Source organism: Pelobates fuscus, chromosome 12, assembly GCF_036172605.1.
Source record: "Pelobates fuscus isolate aPelFus1 chromosome 12, aPelFus1.pri, whole genome shotgun sequence".
Lineage (NCBI taxonomy): Eukaryota > Metazoa > Chordata > Amphibia > Anura > Pelobatidae > Pelobates > Pelobates fuscus.
In genome coordinates, this window is record NC_086328.1 from 140,899,842 (window position 1) to 140,919,743 (window position 19,902).

At 50.0% G+C, this 19,902-nt stretch overlaps 1 protein-coding gene across 2 annotated transcripts in view; it reads left to right on the plus strand.

Annotated features, from left to right (window-relative positions):
* MOB2 (MOB kinase activator 2) overlaps positions 1 to 14,002 on the plus strand; it is a 40,971-nt gene extending 26,969 nt beyond the window's left edge. For both annotated transcript variants that reach the window (XM_063438357.1, XM_063438356.1), the window contains exons 2-5: positions 9,995 to 10,155; positions 10,286 to 10,379; positions 11,744 to 11,868; positions 13,017 to 14,002. In XM_063438357.1, the coding sequence (XP_063294427.1) occupies positions 9,995 to 10,155; positions 10,286 to 10,379; positions 11,744 to 11,868; positions 13,017 to 13,309 (673 nt within the window). In that variant the 3' untranslated portion in view covers positions 13,310 to 14,002. The remainder of the gene's footprint in view (positions 1 to 9,994; positions 10,156 to 10,285; positions 10,380 to 11,743; positions 11,869 to 13,016) is intronic.
* The last annotated feature ends 5,900 nt before the right edge of the window (positions 14,003 to 19,902 follow it).

Here is a 19,902-nt window from a genome sequence, read left to right on the forward strand (position 1 = left end):
CTCACTGGCGCACGCACTCACTCACTGGCGCACGCACTCACTCACTGGCGCACGCACTCACTCACTGGCGCACGCACTCACTCACTGGCGCACGCACTCACTCACTGGCGCACGCACTCGCTCACTCACTGGCGCACGCACTCACTCACTGGCGCACGCGCTCACTCACTGGCGCACGCACTCACTCACTGGCGCACGCACTCACTCACTGGCGCACGCACTCACTCACTGGCGCACGCACTCACTCACTGGCGCACGCACTCACTCACTGGCGCACGCACTCACTCACTGGCGCACGCACTCACTCACTGGCGCACGCACTCACTCACTGGCGCACGCACTCGCTCACTGGCGCACGCACTCGCTCACTGGCGCACGCACTCGCTCACTGGCGCACGCACTCGCTCACTGGCGCACGCACTCGCTCACTCACTGGCGCACGCACTCGCTCACTGGCGCACGCACTCGCTCACTCACTGGCGCACGCACTCGCTCACTCACTGGCGCACGCACTCGCTCACTCACTGGCGCACGCACTCGCTCACTCACTGGCGCACGCACTCGCTCACTCACTGGCGCACGCACTCGCTCACTCACTGGCGCACGCACTCGCTCACTCACTGGCGCACGCACTCGCTCACTCACTGGCGCACGCACTCGCTCACTCACTGGCGCACGCACTCGCTCACTCACTGGCGCACGCACTCGCTCACTCACTGGCCACTCACTGGCGCACGCACTCGCTCACTCACTGGCGCACGCACTCGCTCACTCACTGGCGCACGCACTCGCTCACTCACTGGCGCACGCACTCGCTCACTCACTGGCGCACGCACTCGCTCACTCACTGGCGCACGCACTCGCTCACTCACTGGCGCACGCACTCGCTCACTCACTGGCGCACGCACTCGCTCACTCACTGGCGCACGCACTCGCTCACTCACTGGCGCACGCACTCGCTCACTCACTGGCGCACGCACTCGCTCACTCACTGGCGCACGCACTCGCTCACTCACTGGCGCACGCACTCGCTCACTCACTGGCGCACGCACTCGCTCACTCACTGGCGCACGCACTCGCTCACTCACTGGCGCACGCACTCGCTCACTCACTGGCGCACGCACTCGCTCACTCACTGGCGCACGCACTCGCTCACTCACTGGCGCACGCACTCGCTCACTCACTGGCGCACGCACTCGCTCACTCACTGGCGCACGCACTCGCTCACTCACTGGCGCACGCACTCGCTCACTCACTGGCGCACGCACTCGCTCACTCACTGGCGCACGCACTCGCTCACTCACTGGCGCACGCACTCGCTCACTCACTGGCGCACGCACTCGCTCACTCACTGGCGCACGCACTCGCTCACTCACTGGCGCACGCACTCGCTCACTCACTGGCGCACGCACTCGCTCACTCACTGGCGCACGCACTCGCTCACTCACTGGCGCACGCACTCGCTCACTCACTGGCGCACGCACTCGCTCACTCACTGGCGCACGCACTCGCTCACTCACTGGCGCACGCACTCGCTCACTCACTGGCGCACGCACTCGCTCACTCACTGGCGCACGCACTCGCTCACTCACTGGCGCACGCACTCGCTCACTCACTGGCGCACGCACTCGCTCACTCACTGGCGCACGCACTCGCTCACTCACTGGCGCACGCACTCGCTCACTCACTGGCGCACGCACTCGCTCACTCACTGGCGCACGCACTCGCTCACTCACTGGCGCACGCACTCGCTCACTCACTGGCGCACGCACTCGCTCACTCACTGGCGCACGCACTCGCTCACTCACTGGCGCACGCACTCGCTCACTCACTGGCGCACGCACTCACTCACTCACTGGCGCACGCACTCACTCACTCACTGGCGCACGCACTCACTCACTCACTGGCGCACGCACTCACTCACTCACTGGCGCACGCACTCACTCACTCACTGGCGCACGCACTCACTCACTCACTGGCGCACGCACTCACTCACTCACTGGCGCACGCACTCACTCACTCACTGGCGCACGCACTCACTCACTCACTGGCGCACGCACTCACTCACTCACTGGCGCACGCACTCACTCACTCACTGGCGCACGCACTCACTCACTCACTGGCGCACGCACTCACTCACTCACTGGCGCACGCACTCACTCACTCACTGGCAGACACGCGCACTCACTCACTCACTGGCAGCACGCACTCACTCACTCACTGGCAGACACGCGCACTCACTCACTCACTCACTCACTGGCAGACACGCGCACTCACTCACTCACTCACTCACTGGCAGACACGCGCACTCACTCACTCACTCACTCACTGGCAGACACGCGCACTCACTCACTCACTCACTCACTGGCAGACACGCGCACTCACTCACTCACTCACTCACTGGCAGACACGCGCACTCACTCACTCACTCACTCACTGGCAGACACGCGCACTCACTCACTCACTCACTCACTGGCAGACACGCGCACTCACTCACTCACTCACTCACTGGCAGACACGCGCACTCACTCACTCACTCACTCACTGGCAGACACGCGCACTCACTCACTCACTCACTCACTGGCAGACACGCGCACTCACTCACTCACTCACTCACTGGCAGACACGCGCACTCACTCACTCACTCACTCACTGGCAGACACGCGCACTCACTCACTCATCACTCACTGGCAGACACGCGCACTCACTCACTCACCTCACTGCAGCACCGCGCACGCACTCACTCACTCTGGCGCACGCGCACTCACTCACTCACTCACTGGCGCACGCGCACTCACTCACTCACTCACTGGCGCACGCGCACTCACTCACTCACTGGCGCACGCGCACTCACTCACTCACTGGCGCACGCGCACTCACTCACTCACTGGCGCACGCGCACTCACTCACTCACTGGGCGCACGCGCACTCACTCACTCACTGGCGCACGCGCACTCACTCACTCACTGGCGCACGCGCACTCACTCACTCACTGGCGCACGCGCACTCACTCACTCACTGGCGCACGCGCACTCACTCACTCACTGGCGCACGCGCACTCACTCACTCACTGGCGCACGCGCACTCACTCACTCACTGGCGCACGCGCACTCACTCACTCACTGGCGCACGCGCACTCACTCACTGGCGCACGCGCACTCACTCACTGGCGCACGCGCACTCACTCACTGCGCCACGCGCACTCACTCACTCACTGGCGCACGCGCACTCACTCACTCACTGGCGCACGCGCACTCACTCACTCACTGGCGCACGCACTCACTCACTCACTGGCGCACTCACTCACTCACTGGCGCACTCACTCACTCACTGGCGCGCTCTCACTCACTCACTGGCGCGCTCTCACTCACTCTCACTCACTCACTGACACACACGCACTCACTCACTCACTCACTGACACACACGCACTCACTCACTCACTCACTGACACACACTCACTACTCACTCACTCACAGACACACTCACTCACTCACTCACTCACTGACACACGCACTCACTCACTCACTCACTGACACACGCACTCACTCACTCACTCACTGACACACACGCACTCACTCACTCACTCACTGACACACACGCACTCACTCACTGACACACTGTAGCAGTACTTACCCTCTCCAGGGGCCGGCCGGGGTCCTCTCTTCTCGCCGCGCGCGGTCCTGCTCCTGCACGAGCCGCACGCGGCTCATCCAACGACGAGATCAGTCAGGCGGGCAGTGACCGCGAGAAGCGGTCACGTGTCCCGCCTGACACTAAGAGCGCGCCGCGAGTCTCGGGCGCGCTCTTAAAGGGACAGTGGGAGACAAAATTAGAGTCAGTCTCCCATTGGCCCCTGTCATGTCTCGTTCCCCATACACTCACGTTTTGGGGGCGTGGATATGACAGGGGCCAATCAAAGTGAACATTAGGGTATTTATACTCGCCTGTTTCCTTTGCACCTTGCCCTATCGTGGTTTCTGTTCAGTTCCCTTTAATGCTTGTTGCGTTCAGTTGGTTTTTTGGTGCTTGACCTTGGCTTTGTTCCTGACTCCGCTTTCTCTTTATCCTTGCTTGTATCTCCGCCGGTTTGCTCTCCTGTGTACCAGTCCCCGGCTTGTTCTACTTTACGTTGGCTCTCCGTTCCCTTGACCTCTGCTTGTTTTGGACTCTGTCTTTTCTTGTACTCGTCTAAGTCCGGCCATTCTAAGGTCCGGTAAGACGAATCCTGTTTTCTTGTCTCTTGACTATCTGGACTATTCCTGCGTGTTGGGGTATATTACCGTGACACACACACGCACTCACTCACTCACTCACTCACTGACACACACGCACTCACTCACTCACTGACACACACGCACTCACTCACTGACACACACGCACTCACTCACTGAAACACACGCACTCACTCACTGACACACACGCACTCACTGACACTCACTCACTCACTGACACGCACTCACTCACTGACACACACTCACTCACTCACTGACACACACTCACTCACTGACACACACGCACTCACTCACTCACTGACACACACGCACTCACTCACTGGCAAACACACGCACGCACTCACTCACTCACTGGCAAACACACACTCACTCACTGGCAAACACACACTCACTCACTGGCAAACACGCACTCACTCACTGGCACACACGCACTCACTCACTGGCACACACGCACTCACTCACTGGCACACACGCACTCACTCACTGGCACGCACGCACTCACTCACTGGCACGCACGCACTCACTCACTGGCACGCACGCACTCACTCACTGGCACGCACGCACTCACTCACTGGCACGCACGCACTCACTCACTGGCACGCACGCACTCACTCACTGGCACGCACGCACTCACTCACTGGCACGCACGCACTCACTCACTGGCACGCACGCACTCACTCACTGGCACGCACGCACTCACTCACTGGCACGCACGCACTCACTCACTGGCACGCACGCACTCACTCACTGGCACGCACGCACTCACTCACTGGCACGCACGCACTCACTCACTGGCACGCACGCACTCACTCACTGGCACGCACGCACTCACTCACTGGCACGCACGCACTCACTCACTGGCACGCACGCACTCACTCACTGGCACGCACGCACTCACTCACTGGCACGCACGCACTCACTCACTGGCACGCACGCACTCACTCACTGGCACGCACGCACTCACTCACTGGCACGCACGCACTCACTCACTGGCACGCACGCACTCACTCACTGGCACGCACGCACTCACTCACTGGCACGCACGCACTCACTCACTGGCACGCACGCACTCACTGGCACGCACTCACTCACTGGCACGCACGCACTCACTGGCACGCACGCACTCACTCACTGGCACGCACGCACTCACTCACTGGCACGCACGCACTCACTCACTGGCACGCACGCACGCACTCACTGGCACGCACGCACGCACTCACTGGCACGCACGCACTCACTCACTGGCACGCACGCACGCACTCACTGGCACGCACGCACGCACTCACTGGCACGCACGCACGCACTCACTGGCACGCACGCACGCACTCACTGGCACGCACGCACGCACTCACTGGCACGCACGCACGCACTCACTGGCACGCACGCACGCACTCACTGGCACGCACGCACGCACTCACTGACACGCACTCACTCACTGACACTCACTCACTCACTGACACTCACTCACTCACTGACACTCACTCACTGACACTCACTCACTCGCTGACACTCACTCACTCGCTGACACTCACTCACTCGCTGACACTCACTCACTCGCTGACACTCACTCACTCGCTGACACTCACTCACTCGCTGACACTCACTCACTCGCTGAAACTCACTCACTCGCTGACACTCACTCACTCGCTGACACTCACTCACTCGCTGACACTCACTCACTCGCTGACACTCACTCACTCGCTGACACTCACTCACTCGCTGACACTCACTCACTCGCTGACACTCACTCACTCGCTGACACTCACTCACTCGCTGACACTCACTCACTCGCTGACACTCACTCACTCGCTGACACTCACTCACTCGCTGACACTCACTCACTCGCTGACACTCACTCACTCGCTGACACTCACTCACTCGCTGACACTCACTCACTCGCTGACACTCACTCACTCGCTGACTCACTCACTCGCTGACTCACTCACTCGCTGACACTCACTCACTCGCTGACACTCACTCACTCGCTGACTCACTCACTCGCTGACTCACTCACTCGCTGACTCACTCACTCGCTGACTCACTCACTCGCTGACTCACTCACTCGCTGACTCACTCACTCGCTGACTCACTCACTCGCTGATACACTCATAAATGAAGTCCAAGGGTGGCCACATAGTTAGATGCACTGCTTGTGACTGAAGTGGAATCTCACAACCCCTTGTGCGCACTTACATGCTAAAAGCTGCAGTGTTCCACACACATTATAGCGACCGCTCACACAGCTCTGCTAATATGCTGTTAGAACAAAAGAATATTCTGAAACAAAACACCGGTGTAGGTCTGGTGCAAGTTTTCCTGACTCCCAAAATGATGTTCTCACCATCCTCCATACAGAGCATGGAGAAAGGGTGTCTGTGCAGCTCTTTTCTCCAGCTTTCATCCACTTCTAGATTTACTAGTGATTTTGTATAGATGATTTTTTTTTTTTTTTAAATGATCTTTAAAAAGACACTTTAGTCACCAAAGTGACTTTAGATTCATGTAGCAGTTTTGGTTTCATTGCTCAATTCTCTGCAATTTAGGAGTTAAATCACTTTGTTTATGCAGCCCTAGCCACACCTCCCTGCATGTGACTTACACAGACTTCCTAAACACTTCCTGTAAAGAGTCATCTAATGTTTAAACTTCCTTTATTGCAAATTCCGTTTAATTTAGAATTAATCTCCTGCTATGTTAATAGCTTGCTAGACCTCGCAGGAGCCTCCTGTATGTGATTCAAGTTCAATTTACAGAGCAGGAGATAAAAACTTTTAAAATAAGTTAACATTTGATTGAGCAGTGAGACTTTAGAGGCATGATCTATGCACCAAACCTGTTTAGTCTAAAGTATCCCTTTAAAGGGACACTATAGTCACCAGTGCAACTACATGTATTCCTAATCCTATCGTGTTAACACGACCATCTAGCCCCCCTGGACCCCTCAATCCTCCATAAATATAGTAAATATCTTACTGTATTCAAGCCAGAAGCTGTAAATCTGCATGCTGAGACTCAGGAAAAACAAGCAGTCTGCTGACATGTGATAGCCTGATCCAATCACAGTGCTTCCCTATAGGATTGGCTGAGACTGACAAGAATCTCTATGAGGAAAGTTCAGTGTCTGCATGCAGTGGGAGGAGATGAATCACAGGATGCTCGTGCACAGCAGATCTGAGTGGATGGAGCCATATTATGCCTCCATCAACTCAGAAGTCCCTCTGGTTCACTCTGAGTGTCTGCAACTGGAGGTGTTCCTAGCTTTCAATGTAAACACTGTATTTTCTCAGAGCATACAGTGTTTACATGAGAGAGGCTGCAGGGAGCTATAGTTCTTACCTGAACAACCTCATTAAGCTGAAGTTGTTCAGGTGACTATAGTGTCCCTTTAAAGCAAGCATGTCAAACTCTCGGCCCGGCGATCTGCGATTACATGCTTGTTGTTAAAGCAGAGTACCCACATTGCAGGTGCCTACTCTGCTAAAACTTACCCAGCCAGGGAGGAGGCCTGCGAGGGAGCTCAGTATTCCTGCTCCCTCGCGCCGTCTGTAGTGAAGCCGGGCACTGTAATATGATGTCATAATCCAGCACCCGGCATCTCTAAACAGAGCGAGGAAACAGTGAGGAGCAGATAGAAGATCCCCAGGGAGAGGCCCCACATCTGCTCCCAAAGGTAGGGAGCAATAAAGAAAATGTGTGTGCAAGAATGTGTAAGTGTGTGTGTGTGTGTGTCTGTCAGTGAGTGTGTGTTGGTCAGTGTTGCCTTGGCTGCGACTTGACAGTGGAGTACCTGGAGATGTATGGAGGCACTCAACGCCATGTCACAGTCCGACGTGACATCGACGTGCTCCACCTTCACAGGGTTTCAAGAAGTAGCAGGAGGATTAGACTTGGCACAGGGTGAGGACAGTGACATTTGGGCTTTACCAGAGGCCGGACTCCGCAGTCGCATACGACCAGTGGCAAAGTGAGTGGAGTCCTCTTGTTGGCTTGATGGGCATGCTGGGATTTAATATGAGGGGGGGAACTGGGATTTAGTAGAGGGGGGGTGGGGGACTGGGATTTAGTAGAGGGGGTGGGGGACACGGATTTAGTAGCCGGGGGGGGGGGGGGTAATGGGACCACTGGGATTTAGTAGAGTGGGTGGGGGACTTGGATTTAGTAGCCACAGGAGGGGGGGGTGTAATGGGACCACTGGGATTTAGTAGACAGGGGCGACTGGGATTTAGTAGAGGGGGTGGGGGACTCGGATTTAGTAGCCACGGGGGCGACTGGGATTTAGTAGAGGGGGTTGCTGTTTTTGTTTTTTTTTGTTTTATACTGTAATTTTCAAATCAACCTATGTTTCTATGAATATGTAAGGTGTTTTTTTGTTTTGTTTTGTTTTTTTGCGGCTCACCTAAACTTTAAACCTTGTTTATGTGGCCCATGCTAGACTTTGAGTTTGACATAAAGTCAAGTTGGTTGTAAGTATTCTTTAACCCACTAATCACTATATATTGTAGGCTCTCTACCCACCATGTAAGTTTGTGCACACTGTTATCTGGTAACATTTAAAATATATACTATATACTTAAGAATAGATTTTCCTAGCCTCTAGGGTGACATAGCATGTGCAGGTTGTCAGCATAACCGAGCCCATATGAAGTAGGCGACTTTTCTTCAATATGCTTTCTTTCTGGACACCTTGTGGGGGAAGAAAAAGCCGTCTCAAGCCTGCGTGTGGCTAGTGGAATATTAATTTTGAATATTAGTGCGTCTGAGGGCTGTCACTGTGTGTGAATGGTTAGATGATGTGTATGGAAACACAGCACACTGTCTGTGTCTCTGGCTTTTGTAGAGGAAGTCTGGCAATGTGGCTTCCTTCCGGTATTGGTGCTAGCTCTGGCACCTATACCTTCCCTACCATTGTAGCCCCATTCTGTCTCTTATAGCCAGAGTGCCAGTTAGTGCTTCCCTCCTATCAGACTGTGCCCTCCTTTTTCCTGTATGTGTTTTGCTCAGATTATGGTATGTATTGCATGCCTGGGCACTGCCCCCTCCTCACCCTTCCCTGTCCCCAGGATTCTGTGCTGGCTCTGGGATTCCTTTTAAGGCAAAGACTCCTCTGTGAGAAAGTAAGCACAGGAAACGCAGGTTGGCAGAGGAGTTAGTTTCGTAACTCTCTCATCACCAGCACATGATGGCACAGGCTGGCCTATAGTATGATCAGTTAACCTCTACATGGCCAGATTTCTTTGGAAAAGGGACTGCAATAGAACTTTAGTGGTTCAGATAATATCCAAATATTTCTGAATATCAGACATCAGGTATATGTTTTATATAGTGTGAACATTTTTGACCATTTGTAAAGGCTGTGAGCTTAGTTCAGCTTCTTCCTTTGATAATTATGAACTAGAATACTCAAGAATTGGAAATGAAGTATAGAAACAAATGTATGTGTGTGCGTATAAACTATAATGAATAAAACAAACCGTTTTAATAAGGTCGTATAGAAAGGAAATGTGGTTTCCCCCTATCCTGTATTTGAAAGTGTTTATTGTGAAAATGAAAGCTACAATCATAGCACCATCACCACTGCCATCTATTTGAGTGGTTTCGTTGCAAGCAGCCTTCAGGCGATGTCTCTCCGTTTTTTCTTTTACCCACAGGTGTATTGAGGATCCTACAGAATGTGTTTGTAAATTCCCCATTTGGTATTTGATTGATTTGTGTCTATATTGCATTTAAAAAGTTTAACTTAGTTTCCCCTCCCCTCTCAACAGGAAATCGAAGACAAAGCCAAATGGTAAGAAGCCTGCATCGGAAGAGAAGAAATTGTACTTGGAACCAGAGTATACACGCGTCCGTGTTACCGATTTTGAATTCAAGCAACTGGTGGCGTTACCGCAGGAGATTGACCTCAACGAGTGGTTGGCGAGCAACAGTACGTTTTGCCTATTACTCTTTACTCCATCTGACTGATTCCGGGAACAGCTTATGTGTTTCTCTCACTACCATAAAGTGTTTGAACATTTATTATATACACCTGAGTTCTTTCTCTCTGCTTCTTTCAGTCACCACTTTCTTCAACCACATTAACCTTCAGTACAGCACCATCTCAGAGTTCTGCACAGGGGAGACCTGCCAGACTATGGCTGCCTGCAACACGTGAGTCCATGTCTTGTCAAGTAGCGGGGTAGGAGGAGGTTCCAGCAGCAGCAGCTCAAATTTTAAGTCTTCGATTTCCAGTACATAAAATGTTAGCACGTTAAAGTCCAAAAGGCAAAAAAAGCTGTTCGGTAAAAATTCTTCAGTGTTTAGTAACTGTTAATTTTAGTCTAAATTATGTTTGGATTTTCATGTGCTACAATTCAGATGTTCGTGGATGGAACGCGTTCCAGCAAGAACATTTTTAGGAACCATTCTATTTTTAGGTTCTTGATTTTTCAGTTCATTAAATGTAAGAATCTTATTCATTGAATCAGGATGCCATAATTTACACAAAAATGACTGGTGTGGACTATAGTGACAGCTTTACCATGTTTGCACTTTTTTTAAATTTGGAATACCCTGCATTGTAAAAATATATTGATTTTATCAACCTTCTCCTGACCATGTGATCTCATCCAAAACGTCTGTATTCTGCTTTGTAAATTACTTGGCTTTACCAGGCTTCTGTCATAACAAATAAGTCCTGTTTAAAGGAACACTCTAGGATCGGGAACACAGACATGTATTCCTGACCCTATAGTGTTAATACCAACATCCATCCCCCCTCTTGACTCCCTAAATACTGTAAAATCTTACTTGTATTAAAATCTGCTGCTGCCACTGCCCCTGACCTGCCTGCTTGGCTGACATTATTAGAAGTGATTCTCTGAGCCAATCACAATGCAGCCCTCTTAGGAGACAAAAGTTAACGTGAGGTACATATATTGTTTTACCTCTTATGAACTGCATATTGAATATTTACCAACTGCACAGGAATAAGGTCATGCACATAATTCCTTTAATTATTGCTTCTTAAAGCACCCATGCATATCTGGCAAAAACCTCTGAAGGTGACTTTCTAGCTCAGTGTGCGGAGACCGGGAAAATGAAGGGAGATAGGATATGGTGACAGTTTCAGGTGAGACTATCACTTCATTTACCAGGAGCCCACATCACTACTCTACTCTCAAACATGCCTCAGAGTGACACACTCCAGGTTTGTGGAGGATCCTATGAGAGTGTGGCATCCTCCATAAGCTCCCCTTTTGTGAGGCGCAATAGGGTGACTTTTTTTTCTCCGCCGTTTTGTCATGGTTTGTTCGCTTTTAATTTTGCTGTAAGACAAAGTAGTCCCTAGTTTGTTTTATGATATCTTTTGATTGTGTTGCAATTTCAATTAAAGACCAACGCATTCATTGAGTGAGTAATTCAAGATGGCTTTTATTCTTTACAATATACTGAAGTACTATTGCCACGACAGAGATGCTATAATTAGTTTATGGATTTGAATTTGTCCTGAGCACATACTTCTCTTGTTACAGACAATACTACTGGTATGATGAGCGGGGGAAGAAAATAAAATGCACAGCACCACAATACATAGACTTCGTCATGAGCTCCGTACAGAAACTGGTAACAGACGAGGATATCTTCCCCACCAAATACGGTGAGTGAAAAAAGACAGCAGTATGTTGGGGCCGTTGGCACATAGTGAGTTTTCCAAGTTAGCTTGGCCTGAACACAATTTTATTATACATTATTTATATTTATCTAAAAGACTTGTAAACGTATGCTATTAAGTAAACTTGTTGTTGTACGTTCTGGAATCACAGTTAAAGGAACACTATAGGGTCAGGAACACAAACATGTATTCCTGACGCTGTAGTGTTAAAACCACCATCTAGCCCCCATTGTCTCCCTAAATATATCAAAATCTTACTTTTATTCAGGTCTGCAGCTGCTGCCTCTGACACTGATCAGCCTGCTTGTCTGACATCATCAGAAGTGATTCTCTGAGCCAATCAGAATGCTTTCCCATAGGATTGGCTGAGACTTTCAGGCAGGTCAGGGTCAGGGCCAGCACAAGTCAATTACAGCCCTGGCCAATCTGCATCTCCTCAGAGATGACTTGAATCAATGCATCTCTATGAGGAAACTTCAGTGTGTGAATGCAGAGGGTAGAGACACTGAATGTCAGTCACACTGTGCAGCACTGCCACTGGAAGCACCTCTAGCAGCCATCTAAGTAGTGGCCAGTGAAGTTATCACAAGGCTGTCATTTAACCCCTTAAGGACACATGACATGAAGTTTGGTCCTTAAGGGGTTAAACACTGCATTTTGTCTGTTTACAGAATGATTCTACTCACCAGAACGAATGCAATACGCTGTAGTTGTTCTGGTGACTATAGTGTCCCTTTAAGCTGGGGAAGAGTCGGATTCTGGAATGTGTGTAGACAGGTGTAAGAAGCAAGATGTCAGTCACATAAGTGACAGTTTTTGTTGTTGTTTTTTTCTAATGTGATGTAAGTTTTCTAAAGTTTCTCCCCACCCCAAGCCTCTAAAATTCTATATTGTATATTGACCCAAGATATGGAATTTGTTTAATTGCTGGACTTTTTTCAAACCTGCTATAATAAATCATTATTCCCTTTATGACATGCAGTCTGTCAAATTATGGGATTTGCTTAACCTCCTGTTGTAAATGTGGGTAATGTAAAGGACTTGATGTGTTTTTGTGAGTTGTCCATTATGTGCTTTGATTTTGTTTCTGAATTGTTCTTTTCAGATTGATGTTTATTTTCTTTTTGCTATAGGCAAGGAATTTCCAAGCTCGTTTGAATCTTTAGTCAAAAAGATCTGCAGATACTTATTCCACGTTCTGGCCCACATCTACTCTGCTCATTTCAAAGAAATTGCAGCCCTGGAGCTACATGGACATTTAAACACTCTCTTGATCCACTTTCTCCTCTTTGTACGGGAGTTCAGCTTACTGGACCCCAAGGAGACCGCCATCCTGGATGACCTGTCTGAAATCCTCTTCTCGGAGGACAGCAGGGAAGCAGCGGGGGCCACGGGAGGGGCACAGAACCATGTAAAGGAGAGATGAGCCCCCCTCCCCACTATTGTCCCGCTTCCTCTCCTCCCACTGCCCACTCCCAACGTTCCCCAGCCCCTACAGAGCTGGACTACCTCCAAGCTCGAGCACAGGGGATAAGTGGGTTACAGGAACTGCAATGCCAGTTTTGGATGTGGGGAGGGCTCTGCCTGTTATTCCCCAGCTTGAAGGGGAGAAAACTTTGCTCTTATCTGTAGCAGGAAGTTGCACCAATTACCACCTTATTTTTATTTTGTGTCTTGAGTTTTTCTTTCTTCCATCTTTTTGTTCTTTACTTTCTATCCTCATTTTGATTCCTCCTGTTTGTGTTTTCTTAATTTTCTTTCTCTCTCCTCTTTTCTGGTTTAATTCTATTATTCTATAAAGAGAAAATATTTAAATTTTCTATTTTATTTTGCTGTGGCTTTTGGAAGAACGATAATGGCATCTGATTGGGGTGACAAATGGGTGAGATGGACTGCCTGAGCTGAGAAGATTATCCTAGCTGCTGCCTGTAGTCTCCTCTTGTGGATCGAATCAAGTCTCCTCCCCTCATATTTGGACATCAACTTCCTCTCCCCACGCTGGGGAAGAGGGGGGGTGCAGGGCGCTCACCCCTGGTTGAGGTGGAACCGTATGGTCAGCTTCTTTTAGTTCATCTGTTAAATAATGATAATATTAATAATAAAACAGATTCTATCAGTCTGTGCAGCCTCTGTGTTTAATGTTTTGGGGTTGAAAATATATTTTTTACATGGAATACATAAAATTATTGTGCTTTTTCTAAATGACCACTTGACAGGATTTATTAACTAAAAAGGTTTATCTAAAAGTATTCTATCCAGTCACTATTGCTAGAATGTATTTTGCTATAGCCTGGTGATTACTTTTTAAACCATTGCTTGATTTTATAATAGAATTATAGGTCCCTGTCCTTATGGATTGAGACAATGTTTCTATTTCTCCTTCTAATATGTAATGTTTGCTCTGGTGTGTGGTTGTCATTTACTAAATGGCTTGTAAAACCAAGGAGAACGCGTGTTGCATAGTTACATAGCTGAAAAGCGACTTGCGTCCATCAAGTTCAGCCTCACATATGGTTTTGCTGTTGATCCAAAAGAAGGGAAAACAACCAGTCTGAAGCGCTTCCAATTTTGCAACAAACTAGGAAAAAAAATCCTTCTTGGCCCCCAAAATAGCAGTCAGATGTCTCCTTGGATCAAACAGCTATTACCCCACTAATTAGAAATTGTATCCCTGTATGTTATGTTTTTAGTATTTATCCAATTGCTGTTTAAACATCTGTAATGACTCTGACAAAACCACCTCTTCAGGCAAAGAATTCCATATCCTTATTGCTCTTACTGTAAAAAAACCTTTTCTTTGCCTTAGATGAAATCTCCTTTCTTCCAGCCTGTGTGACTTCATGTCCTATAGCCCGGTTTATGAATAGATTTCCAGATGATTTTTTTTACTGGCCCCGAATATATAAAGAGGTAGAATTATATTTTCATCCCGAGAATTTATGCCCTTATATATATATGACAAAACCCTTCTCGTGTGTGGTTATCCCTAATTCACTACCATTAAGTGTGTAAGTTGCTTGTGCATTCTTGACCCCGAAGTGCGCAAAACTTTGCATTTCTCTACATTAAATTTCATCTGCCATTTTAGTGCCCAGTCCCCCAATCTATCCAAATCCCTCTGCAGCAACGCAAAATCCTGCTCACATTTTATTACTTTACAAAGTTTTGTGTCATCTGCAAACACTGATACATGGCTTTCAATGCTTATGTTTAAATCTTTTATAAATATGTTAAATAGAAATGTTCCCAAAACAGAACCCTGAGGGACACCACTTACCACTTTTGTCCAGCCTGAAAATTTACCATTAACGACAACTCGTTGTACTCTATCCTTAAGCCAATATTCTACCCAAGAACAAGATATTCATCTGGCCCAATTTCTTTTAGTTTGAAGACTAAACTATTGGTGATGAACCGTATCAAATGCCTTGGCAAAATCCAAGTGGGTCACATCCACTGCAACACCATGATCTATACTTCTACTTCTTCGTAGAATGCAATTACATTAGCTTGACATGACCTATGCTTCATAAAACCATGCTGATTATTATTAATAATAATGTTCTTCCCAATGAATTTGTGAATATTATCCCTTAATAGTCCTTCAAATATTTTCCCAGTCACAGAAGTTATGCTCACACTTCTATAATTTCCAGGCAAGGATTTTGAACCCTTTTTAAATATAGGAACAACGTCTGCCTTCCTCCAATCCTCCGGTACAATACCTGAAACAAAAGAATCTTGAAAAATTAAATACAGAGGTTCACTTATTTTCCCACTTGGCTCCTTAAGTACTCGTGGGTGAATACCGTCAGGCACCAGAGCTTTATTTACATTCATTTTCTTTAACAGCTGTAGCACCTTGTCTCGAGTTATCCAATCACAAGTTATATACAAGTTTTTTGCAGCAGTCATTTGCATATCTCTTGACATAGAATCCTCAATATATACTAAAGAAAAAGTTTTTCGGCACATTTTTTGTCTTAAACTCGAGTCAAGGTCTGTATTATGGCAACTTACATTGCCATACTACAGACCAGGACCGCCGGGCTCATTACAAGCCCGGCGGTCCTGTTGGGGGCTGGCAGCGAGCTGTTACTTACCTTTACAGCAGCTCCTGTCAGCTCCCTTCACCTCCGTGCAGCTCCCCTGTCTGCTCCATTCTGCTCATGGTAAGTCTTGCGACACCCGCGGCCGTCAGAGCGTTGCCACGTGTTACTCTGGCAACTCTCCGCGCAGCACGCAGACCGCAAGACTTACACTGTGAGCTGCACGGAGCTGACCGGAAACGGCTGTAAAGGTAAGTAACAGCTTGCTGCCAGCCCCCCAACTGGACCACAAGGGATTCCCATAGCCCCCCTCCCTGGCCAGGCAACAAGCAGGGAGGGGGGACAAAAAAATCTAATGAAACAAAAAAATAATAAAATAATATTAAAGTAATAAATATTAAAATAATATAAAAAAAAATATATATATATATATATATATTAAAATAATAAAAATGCCCTCCCCCCACCCAGTTTATACACACACACACACACACACACTCACACTCTGCATCATATACACACAGAGTGTGTGTGTATATAATGCAGTGTGTGTGTGTGTGTGTATATAATGCAGAGTGTGTGTTTGTATGCAGTGGCGTACACACAAACCATGGGGCCCCAGTGCGAAAACTGATCTGTGTACCCCTTACTCTGCGCGGGCCAGGGCCGCTGCACATGGCGGGCACCTGGTCTCAGGGGTCGCAGGGCTGCAGATACACATACACTTAACCCCTTGAGGACACATGACATGTGAGACATGTCATGATTCCCTTTTATTCCATAAGTTTGGTCCTTAAGGGGTTAAAGGACCACTTCAGACAGCCAGATCACATCAGTTCAATGAAGTGGTCTGGGTGCCAGGTCCCTCTAGTTTTTAACCCTGCAGCTGAAAACCTAGCAGTTTCAGAGAAACTGCTATGTTTCACTGAGGGTTAATCCAGCCTCTAGTGGCTGTCTCATTGACGGCCGCTAGAGGAGCTTCTGCGATTCTCACTGTGGAAATCATTGAATAATGCTTTCCTATGGGCGGTTTGAATGCGCGCGCGGCTCTTGCCACGCATGCGCATTCGGAGCTGAGAGGTGGATCGGGACGGAGGGATCCCCAGCGCCAAGGGAGTCCGGTGCTGGAGAAAGGTAAGTGCTGAAGACACACACACACACTCTCACGAACAGACGCATACACACTAGCTAACAGATACACATTTACTGACAGACACACTCAGTGACAGACATACATATACACTCAGTGACAGACATACATACACACTCACAAAACACACACTAACAGACACACTCAGTGACAGACATACATATACACTCAGTGACAGACATACATACACACACTAACAGACAACAGACTCGCGCTAACTCGAACACTCGCGCTAACTCGAACACTCGCGCTAACTCGAACACTCGCGCTAACTCGAACACTCGCGCTAACTCGAACACTCGCGCTAACTCGAACACTCGCGCTAACTCGAACACTCGCGCTAACTCGAACACTCGCGCTAACTCGAACACTCGCGCTAACTCGAACACTCGCGCTAACTCGAACACTCGCGCTAACTCGAACACTCGCGCTAACTCGAACACTCGCGCTAACTCGAACACTCGCGCTAACTCGAACACTCGCGCTAACTCGAACACTCGCGCTAACTCGAACACTCGCGCTAACTCGAACACTCGCGCTAACTCGAACACTCGCGCTAACTCGAACACTCGCGCTAACTCGAACACTCGCGCTAACTCGAACACTCGCGCTAACTCGAACACTCGCGCTAACTCGAACACTCGCGCTAACTCGAACACTCGCGCTAACTCGAACACTCGCGCTAACTCGAACACTCGCGCTAACTCGAACACTCGCGCTAACTCGAACACTCGCGCTAACTCGAACACTCGCGCTAACTCGAACACTCGCGCTAACTCGAACACTCGCGCTAACTCGAACACTCGCGCTAACTCGAACACTCGCGCTAACTCGAACACTCGCGCTAACTCGAACACTCGCGCTAACTCGAACACTCGCGCTAACTCGAACACTCGCGCTAACTCGAACACTCGCGCTAACTCGAACACTCGCGCTAACTCGAACACTCGCGCTAACTCGAACACTCGCGCTAACTCGAACACTCGCGCTAACTCGAACACTCGCGCTAACTCGAACACTCGCGCTAACTCGAACACTCGCGCTAACTCGAACACTCGCGCTAACTCGAACACTCGCGCTAACTCGAACACTCGCGCTAACTCGAACACTCGCGCTAACTCGAACACTCGCGCTAACTCGAACACTCGCGCTAACTCGAACACTCGCGCTAACTCGAACACTCGCGCTAACTCGAACACTCGCGCTAACTCGAACACTCGCGCTAACTCGAACACTCGCGCTAACTCGAACACTCGCGCTAACTCGAACACTCGCGCTAACTCGAACACTCGCGCTAACTCGAACACTCGCGCTAACTCGAACACTCGCGCTAACTCGAACACTCGCGCTAACTCGAACACTCGCGCTAACTCGAACACTCGCGCTAACTCGAACACTCGCGCTAACTCGAACACTCGCGCTAACTCGAACACTCGCGCTAACTCGAACACTCGCGCTAACTCGAACACTCGCGCTAACTCGAACACTCGCGCTAACTCGAACACTCGCGCTAACTCGAACACTCGCGCTAACTCGAACACTCGCGCTAACTCGAACACTCGCGCTAACTCGAACACTCGCGCTAACTCGAACACTCGCGCTAACTCGAACACTCGCGCTAACTCGAACACTCGCGCTAACTCGAACACTCGCGCTAACTCGAACACTCGCGCTAACTCGAACACTCGCGCTAACTCGAACACTCGCGCTAACTCGAACACTCGCGCTAACTCGAACACTCGCGCTAACTCGAACACTCGCGCTAACTCGAACACTCGCGCTAACTCGAACACTCGCGCTAACTCGAACACTCGCGCTAACTCGAACACTCGCGCTAACTCGAACACTCGCGCTAACTCGAACACTCGCGCTAACTCGAACACTCGCGCTAACTCGAACACTCGCGCTAACTCGAACACTCGCGCTAACTCGAACACTCGCGCTAACTCGAACACTCGCGCTAACTCGAACACTCGCGCTAACTCGAACACTCGCGCTAACTCGAACACTCGCGCTAACTCGAACACTCGCGCTAACTCGAACACTCGCGCTAACTCGAACACTCGCGCTAACTCGAACACTCGCGCTAACTCGAACACTCGCGCTAACTCGAACACTCGCGCTAACTCGAACACTCGCGCTAACTCGAACACTCGCGCTAACTCGAACACTCGCGCTAACTCGAACACTCGCGCTAACTCGAACACTCGCGCTAACTCGAACACTCGCGCTAACTCGAACACTCGCGCTAACTCGAACACTCGCGCTAACTCGAACACTCGCGCTAACTCGAACACTCGCGCTAACTCGAACACTCGCGCTAACTCGAACACTCGCGCTAACTCGAACACTCGCGCTAACTCGAACACTCGCGCTAACTCGAACACTCGCGCTAACTCGAACACTCGCGCTAACTCGAACACTCGCGCTAACTCGAACACTCGCGCTAACTCGAACACTCGCGCTAACTCGAACACTCGCGCTAACTCGAACACTCGCGCTAACTCGAACACTCGCGCTAACTCGAACACTCGCGCTAACTCGAACACTCGCGCTAACTCGAACACTCGCGCTAACTCGAACACTCGCGCTAACTCGAACACTCGCGCTAACTCGAACACTCGCGCTAACTCGAACACTCGCGCTAACTCGAACACTCGCGCTAACTCGAACACTCGCGCTAACTCGAACACTCGCGCTAACTCGAACACTCGCGCTAACTCGAACACTCGCGCTAACTCGAACACTCGCGCTAACTCGAACACTCGCGCTAACTCGAACACTCGCGCTAACTCGAACACTCGCGCTAACTCGAACACT